At 37.4% G+C, this 19,539-nt stretch overlaps 1 protein-coding gene across 1 annotated transcript in view; it reads right to left on the bottom strand.

Moving 5' to 3' along the window:
- Window positions 1–1,882: 1,882 nt before the first annotated feature.
- Window positions 1,883–19,539, bottom strand: part of LOC122651547 (DExH-box ATP-dependent RNA helicase DExH3) — a 39,186-nt gene continuing 21,529 nt past the window's right edge. Inside the window, exons 11-19 of the mRNA XM_043844964.1 lie at window positions 18,057–18,251; window positions 14,013–14,216; window positions 11,338–11,407; window positions 11,100–11,248; window positions 8,766–9,074; window positions 8,607–8,666; window positions 3,708–3,860; window positions 3,511–3,621; window positions 1,883–2,886 (exon numbers count right to left, since the gene is read on the bottom strand). Coding sequence (XP_043700899.1) covers window positions 2,398–2,886; window positions 3,511–3,621; window positions 3,708–3,860; window positions 8,607–8,666; window positions 8,766–9,074; window positions 11,100–11,248; window positions 11,338–11,407; window positions 14,013–14,216; window positions 18,057–18,251 — 1,740 coding nt within the window. The 3' untranslated portion in view covers window positions 1,883–2,397. The remainder of the gene's footprint in view (window positions 2,887–3,510; window positions 3,622–3,707; window positions 3,861–8,606; window positions 8,667–8,765; window positions 9,075–11,099; window positions 11,249–11,337; window positions 11,408–14,012; window positions 14,217–18,056; window positions 18,252–19,539) is intronic.

The following is a 19,539-nucleotide window of genomic DNA, read 5'->3' as shown; positions in this document are numbered from 1 at the left end:
TTACCATCCACCATAGTGGTCTACACTAATGCCAATTTTGTAAATCTTACATTATATTTGATGTGGTCACTATATCCATTGAAGAGCACCCCTACAAGGTGCAAAGGATCAAAACACAAAGAAGTAGAAATTTCATTTTCTATAATGTGGTGGATGAAAGGTTCTCGACGATCTCAATACTTCAACATCTTTCATCAAACCTATGGACAATTTTAAATTGGATGAATGGTCTAAATGGAATCCATTTCAAATATCTATGTTGAATCCACTTAACCCAAAGAGAATCTTTTTAAAAGCCACCTACTACATTTGCTTCAAAATTTCAGTAACATCCATGTCTTCAATAGAGATAACCCTTAATCCACCCTCCTTTTTAGGCGTGTATCATCTCATGCAATGTAATATATTTTCCGCTCCAAGGTTGGTCAATACCACAAGAATTGGGAGAACATCAATTTCAATTTCTTGATTACATGCCCTCGTACCAAATAAACAAGACTAATAAATATTTCCCCCATGGAGAACTAAGAGATAGGAATCTAGATTTCCAATCTTTTAATTTCTTTTTAACCAAGTCAAAGAGAGATATGCAATCACTAGCTTTCAATTTACCTGAGATCAACGGAACTCCCAAGTACCTCAATAGAAGATGGATTTCAGAAAACCTACTTATCTCTAACAGATTCTCATGAGTTATGGTAACATTATCGTCTTCTAATTATTCCTATCAGCTTACAATTAATTTTTAGATGTTGTTCTGACTTTGCTAAGGAAGTTGTGAAATAAAAGTGATATACATTGATTTTTCATTTTAGACATATGTTGATATAAAAAAACTATAATACATTTACTATATATATCATATTTTTACATGCTTTATCGTCCCTCAATTCCTTTGGGTGAATCTTGAAATGAAACATGACAGCAATCAAATGAAACTAGGTGTTTCTATAAAAATTCATTGTTGTAGGATGGAGTGGTAAAACCCATGAGGGGGTGAATTGTGTGGCGATGCTTTCATACAAAATGTAACAAACAATTATAATAACAATGTAAGAAGAAAAGATAGAGACAATGAGGGACGAGAAATTTAGAGTAGTTTGATTTCACCAACCCTTCGTCCACCATTCGGTCACACAAAAACTATTTCTCAGACTTTTGATGGAAAATGACTTAACTAGCCATAAAGACAATTAGAATTAGTCCAAAGAATGCAAAGAATATTGTCAATTTTTTTCATGATTGGATTCCGAACAACACGGCATTCTGCCTCCATATTAAGCATTTTTATCTTCATCATCCTCATTCAGACAAAAGAGACTTCATTTGGGATTTTGGGATTTTCACCTTCTCATTGATCTTCCTCCTTACCTCGATGATCCTTTTGAGCCGAAATTCCAAGGTACATTCAAATAATCTATTTCGGTTTTTAGTTTTAGCTCATCTTGACATCGTCTGTCAATCCCTTCCAATTTTTTAGCATGATTTGAATTCCACCTGCTAGATTGAAGAATATGAACAAATTGAAGATTCGGTCTTCAAGGACTGTTCCTTTCAAGTTCCGAGGAAAATTCTATATTTTCAACGTAAAAACATTTAAACTTCCATACGTTATTTAACGCATTTAGTTCATTCTACATATACTTTACCAAAAAAACAAAAGTTCATTCTACATATATAACAAACTACATTAGGCATACCAAGAGTTTGTAGAAAACAAAGATCAATCATTAAAATGCAAATAAGAATGTTTAAGCTTAAGTTTAAAAACTCTAGAAATAAGAGTCAAAGCAATAAATGAACTAAACATTCAAATCATTTCTATTTCAAATCAACCTTAGAAATTAAGTTTAGCAGTTACATTGAATACTAATGACAGGTCCATCCAAATCATTTCTATTTCAAATTTCAAAGCTATCTTATACAAAAGGGGATTGGTTATGTACTTTTACTGTAGGGAAAAAACTCAACTGTGCAATGGACAACGCAAGTGAAAACTCAAATGGCGCATTGATCACATCCCTTTAATATAGCATACATCTTCTATAGCTTGGACCTCGTAATTCGACAAAAGCAGCAGATGAATAGATAGTATCAATCCTTCAGAGATTCCATCATCCCCTTCAACATGTAATGAATAAAAATAAGAGCTTATGTGAGCCTCTTTCCAGGCAGGACAGTCACCCTCCAGAAACACAACAGACGATGCCTACCTCAACAACCAACATGCCACACGGTGATTCGCTATGCTTGATGAAAGACGGGGGGGGGGGGGGGGGGGGAGGATGCAAGAACAGATCACACATGGCCCTTGTATCACCAAGGCAATCAACAAATCCAGGAAATATCTCTGATTTATAATTGACAAGCTTCAAAAATTGATGTGTTTGTAACCTATCATCGACCAGAGCAACGCTTTGATGTCCTGCGTTTCCCCAACAGTTTAAGCATGTTGTCAGTGATGTCAGGAGGGGAATTGTCATCTTCATCCCTGTTGTTGTTGTCCGAGGTGTGTGTCAACCATGCCAATGCCTCTATGGCAGCATCTCTCTCTGCAAGCTGCTTGTTTCTCTTGGGCTTCCCAACAAATTGCATCCCTTTGAATTCCACCAGGGCCCTGAATTCATTTGTCTTTAGGTGTTTTGTTTTGTATTTGGGAGGGCTGTGACCAGCTCTCGTCAGCAGTGTTTGAAGCAAGCTCTTAGGGTTTGTTCCATCCTTGCAAAAGCTGTTGCTGCTATTTCCATCATCACTAACAACCCTAGCTTTCCTGCTTTCACGGCCAAATACAAACCTACCTTCACATTGATCTGATGCAACCAGCTCCTGCACAGCAAGCATGAGGTACTTGCCTTCCTTGTGTATGTCAAGGCTTGGATCTTGAAGCTGCATATCACAAGATTAGTACACCTGGATGTGTCTCAAAATATTGTATATTACATTTTTAGCCAATATTCCAGAACTGAAGGCAAAGTTCAACAAAAATTTCATTTGGATCCTAAGGCTGTAAAAACTGATATTACACTACAGTCAGCCCATTTCCAAGGTCACCGTGACATAACCAAACATATAACGAGTTCAGCTTTGAATTGATCAGAGTCATTCAGCATATAAAACAAGTGTTTACATTTTCAACTGAAACTCCAAAAGAAATACTTTTGGTGTTTGTACAGTAATTGGGCATTTCAAAAAGGGTAAGATTTTCCTGCTGTTTTGCAAAAAGAAGTTCTGATTCAATATAAAGTCCATCTTAGATAGAAACCCAAGTTTCTTTTCTTGAATCTGGTTCGAACATGAACTACTTTGGGATACAATCATTATAAATTGGACAAATTTAAACTTAGCAGTAACCTTTCCAACTAGAGTTAAAACGAATTCCTCCACCCCTCCTTTTTCTCCATTTCTAATTAATGAAAAATGCATTCCAATCATGCAGTTGAAGGTTCTGTAAGAATAGTAGTACATAGAATGCCAACCAAACTATACGTTATCAACTTGTGGTTTGTTTACCTTCTTGTGGAGGAGCTTGTAAAATTCCTCCTTGAGGTTCCAATAGCAATCTGCCAAACTAGGATCCATGAAGAAATCGATATAACCATCCAACATTTTCAAATGTCCAGCCTGAAATTTAAGGACCATGTTAATTCCCTTGTTCTGTGTTCAGACAAGTCTAATTCTCTTCAATAGAAGTCAGGATAAGAAATTACCGAAACCCCAGGGCTAAGAGAACCGCCAAAAAGGATTAGTGTTGAATCAGATACGCCAGTGGAATCACGTACAAAAACAGTATTGACCTTAACTTTCTCTCCAAAGACCAACCAAGGGTATGGGATTGTTTGATATCGTGCGTTCACAGAGTTCTAGAACAGATAACAGAGTAAGATAAACAGCACAACTCATGAAAGAAAAAGAAAATATTCATCACAAATGAACAAGACCAATAACAATAATACAAACTGACTACCAAGAAAAAGGAAAAGAATTGCAAGCTGCTTCATGGGTTGTGTAATTTGTTCATCTACTATCCAAATCGTAGTGTCACAGAGACTAAGCGTCCCAAGGCGTCGGAGGGGTGCCTAGGCGATAAGGCTCTGCCTAGGCATCCTAGGCATGCAGTATATTTCTATATAAAATGTAGCAATGATAATTTAATATAATTATGCTTATACGCAACATAGAAGCCATATAATACAATTATGCTAGTAATGACCTACTATGGGAAAACCAATATATAATAAACAAAGCATACGATATAATATAAGCAAATTCATAAAAATAAACAAATAAGTAAACATAAATCAACGTAACTCGTGAAGTGTCAACAAGGCATATTGTCACCTTGGACCCAAGAAAGAGGCTAGACGGCTAGGCGATGCCTTGACAACTACGGTCCAAATTAATGTTATTTAGGCAGTCTCCTCAAAACGATGTGAATCATAGTTATCAAGGCGGCAAGGCGACCATGGCATTGGAGAGGGTCCAAAAATCAAGGTGGTAGGCGCCCAAGGAGCCTGGACGCCTTGATAACTATGATGTTAATGATCCCAATATAAAAGATGGTCCAGTGATTGAATGGTCCAAAATCAACAAAACAGCCCACTAATCAGGGGCAGAAAATGCAGAATATCATGGACAATACATAGCTTCATCATGCAATGTCACCACTAATACATAAATCAGCAAACTACACTGCACTTTGGAGCCCCCACCCAAAAAAAATTAAAATCAACAAAACAGCCCACTAATCAGGTCAGAAGATGCAGACATGGACAACATAGATTTATCATGTAAGTCACCACTAATACATAAATCAGCAAACCACTCTGCACTTTGGAGCCCTCCCCCCCCCCCCCTCCGGAAAGTAAAAAAAGCCCCAACCATCTTCCTCTCTTTTCAATTGAATAGGTGGGATAAAGTGCAGAAAACCACCAGACATAGTGGCCAAGCATATTGATAAATGAATGCATATCAATTCTGAAGCATACAGATGCACATAGAACCTAAGAAGCCGAATGTTCTTTCATAGGCCAAATGGCCCATAGATATTTATGAGTAGAAACTTTTTTTCTTTTTTTTTTGGGGGGGGGGGGGGGTTGGGGTGGGCAGGGGCGAGGGAGGTAGATAAGTAGAAGCTAATAGTTCCACATAACTATCACGGGAGAGAGAGAGTGAATGTACATTTGCACATTCAACTACATGCATACTGTAGATGGCTGCATGTAGCATGTATCAACTTCTATATATTTATTTAGGTATCTCATATCATCAGCCCTAGTTGCATGATGAGTTCATAGGAATAAACCCACAGCTTCTTGGACCATCAGGAACCTATTTCATGTATTTTGGATTTTTCCTTTCATTTTTAATGTAGGAAGACATGCAGGATGAATTAGTTTGATTACAACTATATATATAAAGGAACACTCTAAGGAAAGAGAAGAGAGAAGGGAGAAAAAATTTTGGTTGTTTAAAACCCGTGGCAAAGTGAAATTGATGTAGATCAAAAGGCCAGCAGCAAACGAGCCCATCAAACTGGGCCAAGAACATAGTTGTCAAGGCAGTGGAGAGGTGCCTAAGCGCTTAGGCAAAAAGGCACCCGCCTAGGCGACCAAAGCGCCCTCAAGTGTTATTTTTTATTTCCTCCATTTTCTAAAATAATTTAGTGTGCTACAATATTTTAGTATCTATAATATATACCTTATATCATCAAAAATCAACATTAAGCCTCCTCAAGTCGTCAAAAATCAACATTAAGTCACTTCAAGTCATCAAAAATCAACATTAAGTCACTTCAAGTCATCAAAAAACAACATTAAACCACATTAAGTCATCAAAAATAACATTAAGTCACATCAAGTCATCAAAAATCAATATTAAGCCACATCAAATCATCAAAAATCAGCATAGAACTAGAAGACAGCAAAACTGAAGAAGCAAGCTATTGGAAGTTTGAAACCATCAAAACATACATTTGGTTTATACTAGTCTCACATTTGGTTTATACTGTTCTTAGAAAATATGATCTCATCTATAAGTAATTAAATTGCTCTTGATTTAGAGAAATGTTCTTGTTCTCTAAGAAGTTTGACAAGTCAAATGAATTTAGTTTTACATAAGACTTTTTGTATTAATTAAAGCACAAAACCAGCTTTCCAACAAATACAAAAATGCTTAAATCTGATTTATATTGAAGAAGTTATGTTCCGGTCAAACCTTATTTGGTCTATGTAAATGTTGTCAAAATTGCTCCGAATGAAAATATTTTTTTTAAGTATCAAAACAAATGAATATTTTACCGCACTTATGGGTTTTAGCAATGTTTTACCATATTAAGATTTATAGAATTTTTAGATTTGAGAAAAACCCCAGCATTTGAAAGTTGAAAATTTCACCTACCGCTGAAAATCCAACTTTTGTTCTTAACCTAGGGGGTTGACTTTTTATCCTTCTGGAATTTGATTTTTTAACTACTTTTATTGGATTCAAATAAGGGGGGTATTTACTTATTTAGGAATAATATCTTAAGTAAATGAAATTACAAATGTAATTTCATTTACTTAAATGATATTTGGCATAAATAAGGGCCAATACCGGAACCCAATACCAATAAAACTAGTGCAAGGCGCCCTGCAATAAGGCAACTGTCACCTAGGTCCCAACAAAACCGCCTGAACGCCTAGGCGACGCCTTGACAACTATGAATATCAAAATAGTATTCATAGGAAACTCATAAATACTAAGCCCATGACCCATATAAGTTGTAAGGAGTTCCTCCTACCATACATAGGGGATTCCTATTTCTAGTGATTGTTATTGATGTTATAGATAAAGGAGAGAGGCCATAAACCTCCCCTACGGATTGAGTATTGAGAAATTGGGTTTCCCCTCTTTGGGTCAGTAGTGAAGCTGTCCTTGAACTGAGTCGATGCAGCTCCAACCCTGTTGTGGTGATTCAACAGATTGGGATTGGTAGTGAAGCCAAGGCCGGTGATTCAGATCTGGTTTTACTGTTGATGTACCCTTCAGTTTAGTCCATCGGTTCCATGTTTGGCAACTTTCTGCCTAGTATCAGTGTTGTTACAGCATTGCTTTCATTCATACTTTCTCTTATCATGCAAGTTCCTATTTGTTGGAATACTTGCTAATTTTGTTCAGCCTTGTTACTAATTCAGCCATTTGTTCCTATATTGAACCCTACTTTCTATTCCTTGGTAAAGTTGCTATTTTCTGTGGTTGCTTAAAGTGAAAATTGAGAAGAAGTGATTTGAGAAAATAGATTGGCTTGTCAGAATGACTGAGGCCTTTATTTATTTATAGAGGGAATGATGGATACAAATAAGGTATGCTAGTGACAGTTCTACAGATACAACGAACCTAGACAACATCTAGTCAAATGCTTATCCTTAACACTCCCCCTCAAGTTGGTGCATATATATCCCTCAACCCCAACTTGGAAACAATAGCATGGATGATTTAGAAGTCAATCCCTAAGTGAATACATTGGCTAACTGATTCTCTGAAGTGATAAATGGGATGCAAATTGAGCCTCGTTCAAGTTTCTCTTCGATGAAGTGTCTGTCAATCTCAATATACTTAGTCCTGTAAAGCTGGACTGGATTATGGGCTATACTGATAGATGCCTTATTATTGCAATAGAGCCTCATAGGTTCTTTAGACATTTCCTCCAAGTCCTCAAGGAGAATCTTAAGCCAAATAAGTTCACAAACACCTTGTGCCATTGCATGGTACTCTGTTTCTACACTAGATATGGATACCACTGACTGTTTTTTGCTGCGCCAAGTACGTAGATTTCCACCAAGGAATGTACAATATCCCGATGTAGAGCGCCAATCATCAATAGAACCGGCCTAGTCTGCATTGGTAAAGCACTCCAACTTCAGGTGGCTATGGGTGAAGAATTAAATACCCTTTCCTAAGTGATTAGTCTTGGGACCATGCAAGAAATGGCTCACAACACCAATTGCATAAGTAATATCTGGTGGGGTATGGGAGAGGTATATCAATCTAAAAGCTCTTGATCATGTGTTAATGACTGGACGAAAATGGAATCTGAAAATTGGACAAGAGGAAGGGGATGGGTGAAGGGTGTATCTCTTCACCAACCTCATTGTATATATTCTTAAAAATTGAATTACCAAATGGATTTCTTATTCTTGAAATATTTCAGATTCATGCAATCAAACCAATTTCAATTTCTTGGCCAAAAATGTAGTTGTTGACTATTTAATGAAATCAATCCAAAGTTGAAATCGAAATCATACCAAATCAGCCCTAAATATGTGACAAGATCAAGATTAACAAACAATTACCCAGGTCTATTCCATATCAACTCTAAAAAACATAAATCACAGCACCAGAGTGACTTTAAAAGAGAAAGTTGTGGTTGTTTTGCATCAAAAAATAAATTGGGCCACTGTATTTAAAAAATATTATTGTTGTGCAGCTGAATGGATTGAAAAAGAGTTTCACATACCAGCTGACAAATTAAAAGAATGTGTCTATGGAAATGAAACTTAAAACGTAGTAATACAACCCACACGTAAATTTTCCTAAGATTTAATATGTTGTTAGAAAGAACAACTTACTGCATATAGTAGAACTTGACCATCATCCATCGTTTTGAAAGACATAGAAGTCTCTCTGTGCTACATGTGGAAAGAAAATTTGCCCAATTTTCAAGTCGGGGATTTTTAACATAAAATGCTGGGAGAAACAAAATTAATAAATAGCTAATAAATACTTACCACAACAGAAGCTATACCGGGAAAAAGACCAGAACAGATAATAGCACGAACCAGCGACTGATTGTGGCTTAAACTATTATTGCTGCTGGCATCTGCATCTAATAAACCAGCTTCCTTTAAAATAAAGTTAAATTGCTTCCTGAGAGAATGGATAGCCTTAAGAGTCTGAGCAGAGAGGAAGTTTCGCCAGCAATATTCATAAGCCGACCCTTCTCTTTCTGCATCTTTCCATCCTTCATAAGCACGGACAAGAGCCATATGATCACTGTAGTCTTTTGCAGAGAATCTTGACTTTGCTGTCCCTGCTAGCTGACAAGAAAAATAGAGAAATCAGTAGTTCTCACCGAGCTTCCCTCAAATTTTAGGCAGTGCAAAAAATTCTTTAAAAGCAAATTCCAAATCCCAAGAATACTTTGCTTTACCTTAAAGAGCATGAGGAAAGTAAATAGCATGAACAAGAAAGTTCAATGCATAAACTCCTTCTCATGTAAGGAACCAAAGTACTTTTATTCGGTCAGAAGGTGAGATGCTCAGGATGTCAATCTTGCTTGTTTCACATCATGAAGTTTATGACCTATCAAGTACATGAAATCTTCAAGGATTACATTTTTAAGTTCAACCTGCTCAAACTGCCTCTACATTTGTGGGCACAAATTGTGATCATTTGTGGGTCCATTGCACTGACTCAAGTTGGAAGGTTTGAAGAATAATTAGGGATAGTTGTCGTCCCACTGTCAGCTACAATTTCGTTTGATTTCTCTTACTCCTGGTTTATGAGGGGTATTTGTTTTTGGTCCAGTTTTGGTCTGGTTCTTATATATTTGAATTGGATGTTTGAGTCTAATTTGGTTTCAGTTCAAATTTTTGAGTCTGATCTAGTAATTGAGAGAAGTTTAACTTTTCAATTTTGGTCAAATATCATAATAGATGTCCTAGTAGGTTCTTCATTGTGGATGACTAAGCTTACTTATGAGCATTCTAATCTATTTTTATTTCAATGCTTTATGAGAGAATGTCTGCTTTTGCTGCGAAATAATGGCTACATTGGTAAATGGTGTTTTGTTAGAAGTTTTATTTTCCCAGAATGTATCCTAATTTTTGGTCTAATTATTCTTCTGATGATCGATTCAACCTCTAATAAAAAAGATATACCTTGTATATAAGAAGACTCAAGAGATTTTGGGGGATAAAGACCAACCGCAAGGCACGGCTCTAAAAGCACTTGATCATGTATTAATGGCTGGATGAAACCAAGAAATAATCTCTCACGCATGAATTTATAGAAGATCTCCTTTAAGATTAAACAATTAGCAATGAGTCCTAGCTTGACCACAGTTAATTGATTTTGTTTTTATAGATATTTTCTTGAAGATTCAATGAGTACTACTATTTTGTAATCTGCCGTTTATCGGAAACCACACTAATACCTTTAACTGATTAGGGTTTGGTTACCATTTACTAACCGTAAAAATCAATCTCCTTCAGACCCTACTGTTCCATCAACCCTATGACTACTGTGATTTTATGGTATTATGAATTAAAGCCAGAAATAGGGATGAGATGGAGAAAATGGGAATGTTCTTGCATTTCTTCAGATAACATCTTAATTATTCTGGACTGTAGACCTCCCAAACCCTTCCATAGCTCTATGGATATCCATGAGGGTAACATTGTCCCTTTCTTATTCATTCTCGTCCTGGGGACTCTTCCAAATTGATCAATCAAACTGTTGAAAGTGCCATGATCAGTGAACTTTCCATTTTCTTTCCCCTTCTATGAACTTTTATATTTTATTTTGTCTGTTTCATAAGGATTTCAAACTCGGAATTGGGGGTCGAATCGGTCCCTGTCGATTCCGATCCAGATCGGATTGGAATTGGCCAGAATCAGTCCTCAAAACCCTAAATCGGGCCTCTCAGATCCGAAACCCAAGCGATAGAGACTTTAAAACCCCAGAATCGGCTGCTCCGGAATGTCCAGAATTGAGATCAGTCACGGCCAATTCCGATTTATGAAACAGTGTTGTTTCACATTTTCTGTTTATCATAATATTACATTCATGTATGTATATGGGTGGGTGCCAACTGCCAAACAGTATATATCTCTATAATTATTATACTGAAATCCACATAAGTGGAAGGAAATCAGATGGGGGGGGGGGGGGTAGTTGAGATTTGAGGTGGTAATGTTTGAGAATGAAATACTAATCCAATATCAAGAACCTTAAGCTACTCTAATGGACAGGTTACATTGAAACATGAGGAACCAATCACTTAATAAAAGCAAGAAACAAACACATGCACACGCATAAAAAGGCTAAACAATTGAACTTACATCCTTCTTGTCTTGAGGCAACAAAAAGGGATCCCTAACACTAAGTCCAGCCACTATTGTAAGAATAGGATCAAAACAACGAAAGATGGCACCCATGATAAGCATCTTTCCAAGCTTTGGATCCACTGGAAGCATTGCTAGAAACTCTCCTGCGGGGGGTGGGGAAGAAAAAGAAAAACAGAATCAGCAAGATTGAGCTTTCATTTACCCTCTCATGAAAGAGATTAAGAACAGTTACCAAGGTTTGTCAGATTCTCCTTCTCATCTAAAGCTCCAATCATTTTTAAAAAGTCAACTGCATTTTGGACCTGCCAACACATTGATGTTGCCAATTCAAATGCATGAGAGAGAGAGAGAGAGAGAGAGAGATGAATAATGAAATAAAATTTTTGCAATCGGTTGATTACATGTCATGTTACAGCATGCAATAAATCTTTTTATCCTTATTAGTGAACCATCAGAATCCACGAGGAGGATAACAATGGTATCTCTCTAGATTCATGCCGAAGACGGCATACAAAAAGCACAAACAACGCACATGGTGCACATGCAAAGGGGTAAATAGGGCATTCAATTTCATTGACATATGATACTCTGTCCACCAGTAATCTATCATCTCCCCCTTCTGTGGTATGTGAGAAACGGGAACATAAAACAGATCACAAACAGATCTATGTATGAGTGTAAGACCGATTGATTAGAAATATAAAGACGTACAAGAAAATCAGAAATAAATTATATCGATCCCAAAGGACAGACTCTAGACCTTCAATCAATTTCAAAACTTTTTTGATAATAGATCAATCCATAAGAAGGAAGAGATGAACTTGCATATTCTCAGGTCTCCACTCTTACCATCAAAATATTCTATGGTTCCTCTCTTTCAAGGAATCCCAACCAATCAACAGCCGCAGGATCAAGCCTTTCGCTTCAAACAGGACACAAGGCCCAATGGGAGGGAATCTTTCAGCTCAAGGAACTAGCAGATAGCTGTATTCTTGCAACCCCCCCCCCCCTCTCCCACTCCTTCACATTGTACCACTTTTGAATCTACATCTAAAAACGCCATTTCACAAGCTCCCTATCATTTAAGGCCCTCCTATACACCAAACCCACACCACCTGAAACTTCCTAGATAAAGGCTGCTTTTGGTAAACCCTCTCATGGTACCAGACCACTAACTTCAGCCTACAGGTCAATAACTACCTACTCCACCAAATCCTCAGTGCTCAACTGGCCCTTAATATCTCACATATTCTTGAAATGCTTGGAAAGAAAAGCATATTACAGAAGCTTATAACCATTCCATCAACATATTCTGACAAAGAACCTGTTACGCAAGACCATTGAATGTTGGATCTCCATGCATCCACCCCACTATGTCTGCTAAAATTGAATCTTGCATTGGGGAGTAGAAAAATTGAACTGCAATGCCTTAGTATATCATCTCCACGATCCACTTAAAGAAATTAAGCAAATGTCTAAAGCTTTCGGCCAATCCTAATCCCAGATTAGGAACCAAGGATAATGATTGATTGCAACACAGGCCCAGTTTTAATGAGATTTTCCTGACAAACCAGGGGCTAGGAGCTTGCTGGTTTTAAATTTTGATATTCCAGCAGCCTATGATGGGGGAAGAAATAGACAAGAAAGAAAAGAGATAGGGAAGAAACATTAACAGAATGAAGAACTATAAATAGTTTTCTGAAAGCAGACCACCAGATTAAGAAAACAGATAAAAAGGGCGTACCCAGTCCACGAGGCTCCCACCACTGCATGATCTGGGGAGGGTCATAATGTACGCAGCCTTACCCTGCATAGCAGAGAGGCTGTTTCCAGAGACTCGAACCCGTGACCACTTGATCACAATGGAGCTACCTAACCGTTGCACCAAGGTCCACCCTCATTCAGAAAACAGATCAGAGGTGGAAAAATCCGTTAACGGAATATAGGAAAAAACACTGACCTGTAACAGTAGAGTTCAGACTGCAGAAACCTTCATGTTTCAGTATCTGTGACAACTGAAAACCAATATCGATGGGAGGAAGAAAGAGATAAATAATGGGAGATATAGGAAGCAATTGTGTGGCTACCAGGAAAGAAGAAATCAGATTGATAGAAAGGAGAAAAGAGAGATTGATCTTCTAGGGAGGGAGGGAGAAGAAAAGAGAAGAGAGAGGAGATCAAGAGGGAGTGGGGAGAAAGGAAATATTTCTCACACACTTTCAGTAAAATATTATTATTCAAAAAACTGAACAATTGACCGGGGGGGGGGCTGCATCTCTTAATAAAACCAGGAAGAATAAGAATTTTACTTAACTTCTAATTCCTAAACCTGTCACAACACTGATTAATAGAGAAAAGAAACCTAACAAGAACAAACTACTAGATAAACTACAAGACTAAAACTACTAAACCACCAAGACTAAGAGGGCTTCACACACTAGAAGTCAAGAATACTAAATTAAAAGGGTAAATTAATGTACCCCCCATCAACCTAAAATCTAGGAATTATAGTTTGGACCATTACAAATAAAGATATTTAAAACAGAAGCAAATAACCAAGTACTACTAAAATAGGCCCCATTGTTGCATCGTGACTGCATTATTTGGCAAGCTTGTTGATATGGATGATACACATGGATAAACCCCTTTGAGCAGTCAAACAACAGGCATGAGTTCACAAGAACAGACAAATATATAGCACTGCCAACCTTATCTATTAATTTATCCAAAGAGACAGAATAGTAGGAATTGTAACAGTAGGTAAAATAAGATATTTAACCCACTCCTAGGTAACTAGAACATGGCAGATGAGGTTACATCTCTACCTTACCATTTGTGCTTTTCTAGAAAGACCTGAAAACACACTAAGTACAACATAGAGAAAATCAGATGAGATAGCATGCTTACAGCCAGTGATTCCGGAGGCTGCAGAGCAGCTGATAAGAAATCCCCTACAGTTCCAAGCTGCAAACATTTTATTTGCAAACATAGAGAATTCAAAGGAGTTCTCAAAAGTTCAGGAAGTTGATATTCAGAAAAAGCTTCATATACACATCTGGGATACAGATGATAGCACTCTCCTGGCTGCACACGTCCAGCTCTACCTCTTCTCTGCAACCCAAATAGAACAAAAGAATAAATAAGATGACCATTCACAGACAAAGAGTAAGGTAGAAAACTAGCTACATGAATGAAGCCAAAGACTACAATTTGATTTTTAGATATCAAAGATATACTAGCATCTTTCCTTTACACGCATGACCATTGTTGTAATATGGGTATAAGGGTAGAATTGTCCTAGGGGCATTACTGTACTTGTACTCATTCTATTTTATTACAAATAAAGCCCGGCCTCTGTCATATTGACAAGCCATCATTCCCCAAATCACAATATGGATCTCGGTGTTGCAGTTCAACTACCTATGATGCTATATTGTGATAGTAAATCAGCCATTAGTATCGCTCATAACCCTGTTCAGCATGATATGATGAAGCATGTGGAGATTGATCATCATTTTATCAAAGAAAAGTTATAGCAGGGTGTCATTTGTGTTCCTTTTGTTAAGTCGGGTGATCAGTTAGTTGATGATTTCACCAAAGGTCTTAGTAGTAGAGCTTTTCATCCAATTGCGTGCAAGTTGGGCATGTTTGATATCTATCCACCAACTTGAGGGGGAATGTTGTAATATGGGTATATGGGTAGAATTGTCCATGGGGCATTACTGTACTTGTACTCATTCTATTTTATTATAAATAAAGCCCAAGGTTCAAGAACTCAGTGTCGACACTAGTTCGACCAGCCAAAACCGAGATTTCTCAAGTTTCGGCCATATCTCGGTTGAAACCAGGTACTTTCTCCCGACCAACTCAAAACCTTGGTTTGGAGACCTAGAATTTTTTTTATTTTTTTATTTTTTTTGGATGAATAACCAATATATTCAACGAAGTGCAAGGAAAAAAAGGGACCCTTACAAGAGAAGTCAGTGAAAGCAAAAAAGAAAAAAGAAGAAAAAGAAGGGGGGGGGGGGGAACTATACAAGCAAGTACCAACCATCCTTATTTGAGCGAAGCAACAGACTCAACAAGCAGAGTAGGTAAACCCCAAGAAGCAACCAAGAACCTATTGTGGGGAGTATCAATACAAGAGTCTTGATAGGCTATTACCTTACCCTTCACATTAAATGAATGGATTCCCAAATTTGGTATATAGTTCTAGATCTCCTAGCCCAATTTCTAAGATTTTGTTCCATTCAAATGTGATAAATGAAAGTTCCGAATGCAATCTTACCAATTAAATCCAACATGGACTTCCCTTTAAAATTTTTCCTTATCCACCTCCATCTACCTCTAAGTTTCCAATCCTCCAATTGGTAGACCAACATTTACCTATAATCTCTTCCCATAGACAAGAAGAAACTGGATATCGGAAGAATAAGTGTTGGATATCCTCTACTTTATTCCAACAAAAACAACAAGAAGATGGAGAGGGAACTTGTCTGGATTGAAGGAATTCTCGAGTAGGGAGAGTCTTAGTCAACACTTTGCACAAAAAGTTGTTTTTTTTTTTTTTTTTTGCCCTAATTCTTGTTGTGTTGCCTATTGTTGACATTTTGAACCCAATCCATGCATTAGTTTCACATTGAGAACACTCAAAATAATACTTGTGGTTTTGACACAAGTTTGATAGTGTATATGGTTCTTGGACATGGTATTGGATAAGGTTTGACCGGGACAATACTCCTTCAATATAAATCAGATTTAAGAAACTTTTAATGGAAATAAACTTTTAAACATCAAAACCAATGAATATTTTACCGCTCTTTTGGTTTTTAGCAATGTTTTATCATATTAAGATTTATGAAATTTTTAGATTTGAGAAAGAAAAAAAAAACAGCATTTAAAAGTTGAAAATTGCACCTACCACCGAAAATCCAGTTTTTGTACTTTACGTAAGGCAGAGTTTGGTTTTTTGGAGAAAGTCTTCTGGTCCTAAACCCTGTACATCACCCCTTCGAAAAGGAGCTTCTAACCCTTGTAAAAAGGGCCTGAGGCTAGCCCCTGTACCTCACCAAGCTAAAAGGAGGAGTTTTGAAAGATTATCGGAACTTGGAGGCCCATTTTGGAGACTTTAGGCCCTTGCCCTTGGCCTGGTCTCGACTCCCCCTGGCTACGTACTTTCAATGACGCAGGCTAGCTGCCTGTGCCCCCCCCCCCAGGGATGTTTTGGCGCTGGCTGGAGCCTCTTGAACTGGGGAGGTTGACTTTTTATCCCTTAGAATTTGATTTTTTAACTATTTTTATTGGATTCAAATAAGGGCATATTTGCTTATTTATGAATAATAACTAAATAAATGTATTAAACGATATTTAGCATAAATAAGTCTGTCCTGGTTTCAAGCCAGGTTTCCTTAAGTTTTGATGGGGATAAGTGGATTTATATAGGTGTGCAGGTCGAAACTTGTGAAATTACCGAAATATGACCGAAACAATGTCGAAACCATGCGAAATCCATCGAAACCATGCAACATGTGGTTTCGACCCTTAGTTTCATCTCGGTTTCTTGCGAAAGTTTCGACCGAGTTCTTGAACCATGATAAAGCCTGACCTCTGTCACTGACAAGCCATCATTCCAGAAATCACAACAAACCATGTTGCTGTTGATGTCCAAATCTATGTCAACATGCAGTGACAGAGGTGGGCAGGGCGGATTTTAGCCAATAGTCTCACCTGCCCCACCCTGCCACAGGAAACACGCATGGGATTTATCAATTTTACAAGACAACCATAACAGGCCCTAACAGGATGAGGTAGCAGGAACCCAGGGTTTGTAGGAACCCCGGCATTGGTCATAACAGAACTGGCTCATTAGGGGTCCCTGAGGTGGTTTTACTGTTTAAACATCCCTAGTGCCATCCCTACTCATCTAACATGTGACAGATTCAGGTATAGCTCCTATTTGAAGCAGCCACGTGACATACCAGAAACAAATTCTTGAATGAAATAAAGGAACCCGCACAAAAGAAGTTCCACACATTAATCAAGCTTTGATCTTTAAAACTTCTGTATCTGGTCCATTTTAACCTAAACCCTTCGAGAGAGATTGTTTTGGCTTTATTAGACCATTAGGACTTGGCATGTAATTCTGAATAGTCAAGAGTTATGGAATTTAATTGAAAATGAGAGGAAAAGGCCTTCTATGTTTTTTAAGCAAACCAGAAGAGGTCAAACATAGACTAATACATGCACAAAGAGAGTCCTCCCATCTCTGCTAGTAGAGGATACTGACATACATGTAATCCCTAGAAAGTTAAAAACTCACACTCTTTCAGGGCACCCCTTTGATTGATATGGCTTTGTAAGAAACAGCGGCAGGCCCCTGTAGCAAGGATAAATATTTCACTAGGCTAAAACTGTTCCCAATTTCTCCCATGCTCCATGTTCTACCCTATTCCCTCATCGTATCATTGTTTCATCCTAGCTTGCAGCAAATCAACCCCACTGCTGTAGTACCAATTAATAATTGTGCAAGTGCCGGAGTCCAGGATATGATTGCATCATCATCTGACATGTAATATTACTAAAATTTCCTTGTTAAAATAAACTTCAAATATTAATGCAGCACCAATGGTTGACATGTTATAATTTCATACTGGGAAATGTAATGGACATGTCAAACACAACTCATCATTGATCAAAACGTTATGTTTTTTCCCCTCCTTTACTGCTGCATGTATGTCATGTTTGAGTAAGTAGGGATGAAATGCACAAAGCATCACATATTCTGAAAAAAAATGCCAGTTTGAAAACAAAGGCATGTGGTATGACATTGGGAAAAGCTACAATTAGACTGCAATGTTATATGTGGCAACTTCACTTTCCTACAAAGAATGCAATAGAGTATCACAAATGCATAATTTCATGAGAAGTGAAAACAGGACAAAGGTTACATACTTGTCGGGCAGATGCTTTTGATATCCATGAAGGCAATAAACAAGGTGTATTGTTCAAAGCATCATATGTGGTTTCTTTCGCTTTTCCACAATCAACCACAAAAACTACATCATTGATGGTTATGCTTGCCTCAGCCATGTTTGTAGCAAGAACTATCTTACGAATGTTTGGAGGTGATTTCTCAAATATGAGTTTCTGCCACACAAAAAAATATCATAATTGAAGATAATTAACAATATGATATAATAAAACATAACAGTCTATACATGGATGTCAAACTGCACATGCTGAATAAGAACATGAACTAGAACGTAAATGCACAGGAGAATGAAAATTATCTGAGAATCCACTTAATACTGGCATACATTCTAAAAGCAATATAAAAAAAGTCTGCAAACAGTTCCAATGACTCATTAGTCAGTACACTGATCATTCATATACAATTTTATCCAGAAAATGAACAGCTAAGTCGAGGCACTAAATCCACCCTCAAGCACATCGGCCCCTTTTCAACCAAAAAAAAATGCACATCGACCCTTGGCTAGACATAAAGTGGAGCCTAGCAGAACTTCGCAAAAATGCGTTTTCAAAGTTATTTACCTCAACTTAAATTTCAGAAGTAACAACAGATTTAAGTCTGGTTGACAGGCACTAAGAGCACTGATGGTGTTATCTCCTACTCCCCTTGCCAAGGCTTTCTTGTTTGTGCTCACTGTGCTTTCACCCCATCTATGCACTGTTAATGGATGACAACCAAGTCAAATTACATTAACACTTCTTAGGGAAAACCTCGTAATTACACTGCCAGCAAAAGCAGACAATGCCTAAGTGCCTCACACATGACACATCAACTCTTGGTGATGTAGGAGTGTTTCAGGAAAACCAATTACAGTGGGAAATAGCCCCAATCAAGAATTCTTCTCAGATTACTATTTAATGATTAGGGATCTGGGTTTATTAATATAGGACAAAGCAATTGACGTAAGATTTGTAGGACTGAAAAATAAAATTTTAAATCCGAGGGAGAGTAAAATTTTAAAGTAGATTATCAAAGAAGAACTCAAGAAAACCAATTAACTATTCCAAAACACAACCAAACTTGCAAAATAGCTTTATGGGCCCAAACAAGGGAGCTATCAAGAGAGGATATTGGAATGGGACATCTAGCAAGAGAACTCCAACCAGAGTCAAGAAATTAACGAAGGCACAAAGGTAATAGTAACACTAGCAAGGAAGAAGATTTAACAGCAGCTAAGAAGAAAGTCTCCTGTAGGAAAATGCACAGATGATATCATAAAATCAATATCAAATCTCAGTTTAACAATCCACCCATAGCCAGCTTATATATACTCTCTTTAGTATTTATTAGCTAGAATACAAAAAGAAATTCTAACACTCTTTACTCAACTCCCAGGTAAGCTAAAACCATAGCAAACTGCAATGAGTGATAATCCCTTTCCAAAATAAATAAAATAGCTTAAGA

This window comes from Telopea speciosissima, chromosome 2 (assembly GCF_018873765.1).
Source record: "Telopea speciosissima isolate NSW1024214 ecotype Mountain lineage chromosome 2, Tspe_v1, whole genome shotgun sequence".
Lineage (NCBI taxonomy): Eukaryota > Viridiplantae > Streptophyta > Magnoliopsida > Proteales > Proteaceae > Telopea > Telopea speciosissima.
The sequence above is the reverse complement of the archived record's forward strand: the minus strand, read 5'-3'. Positions and strand labels throughout refer to the sequence as shown.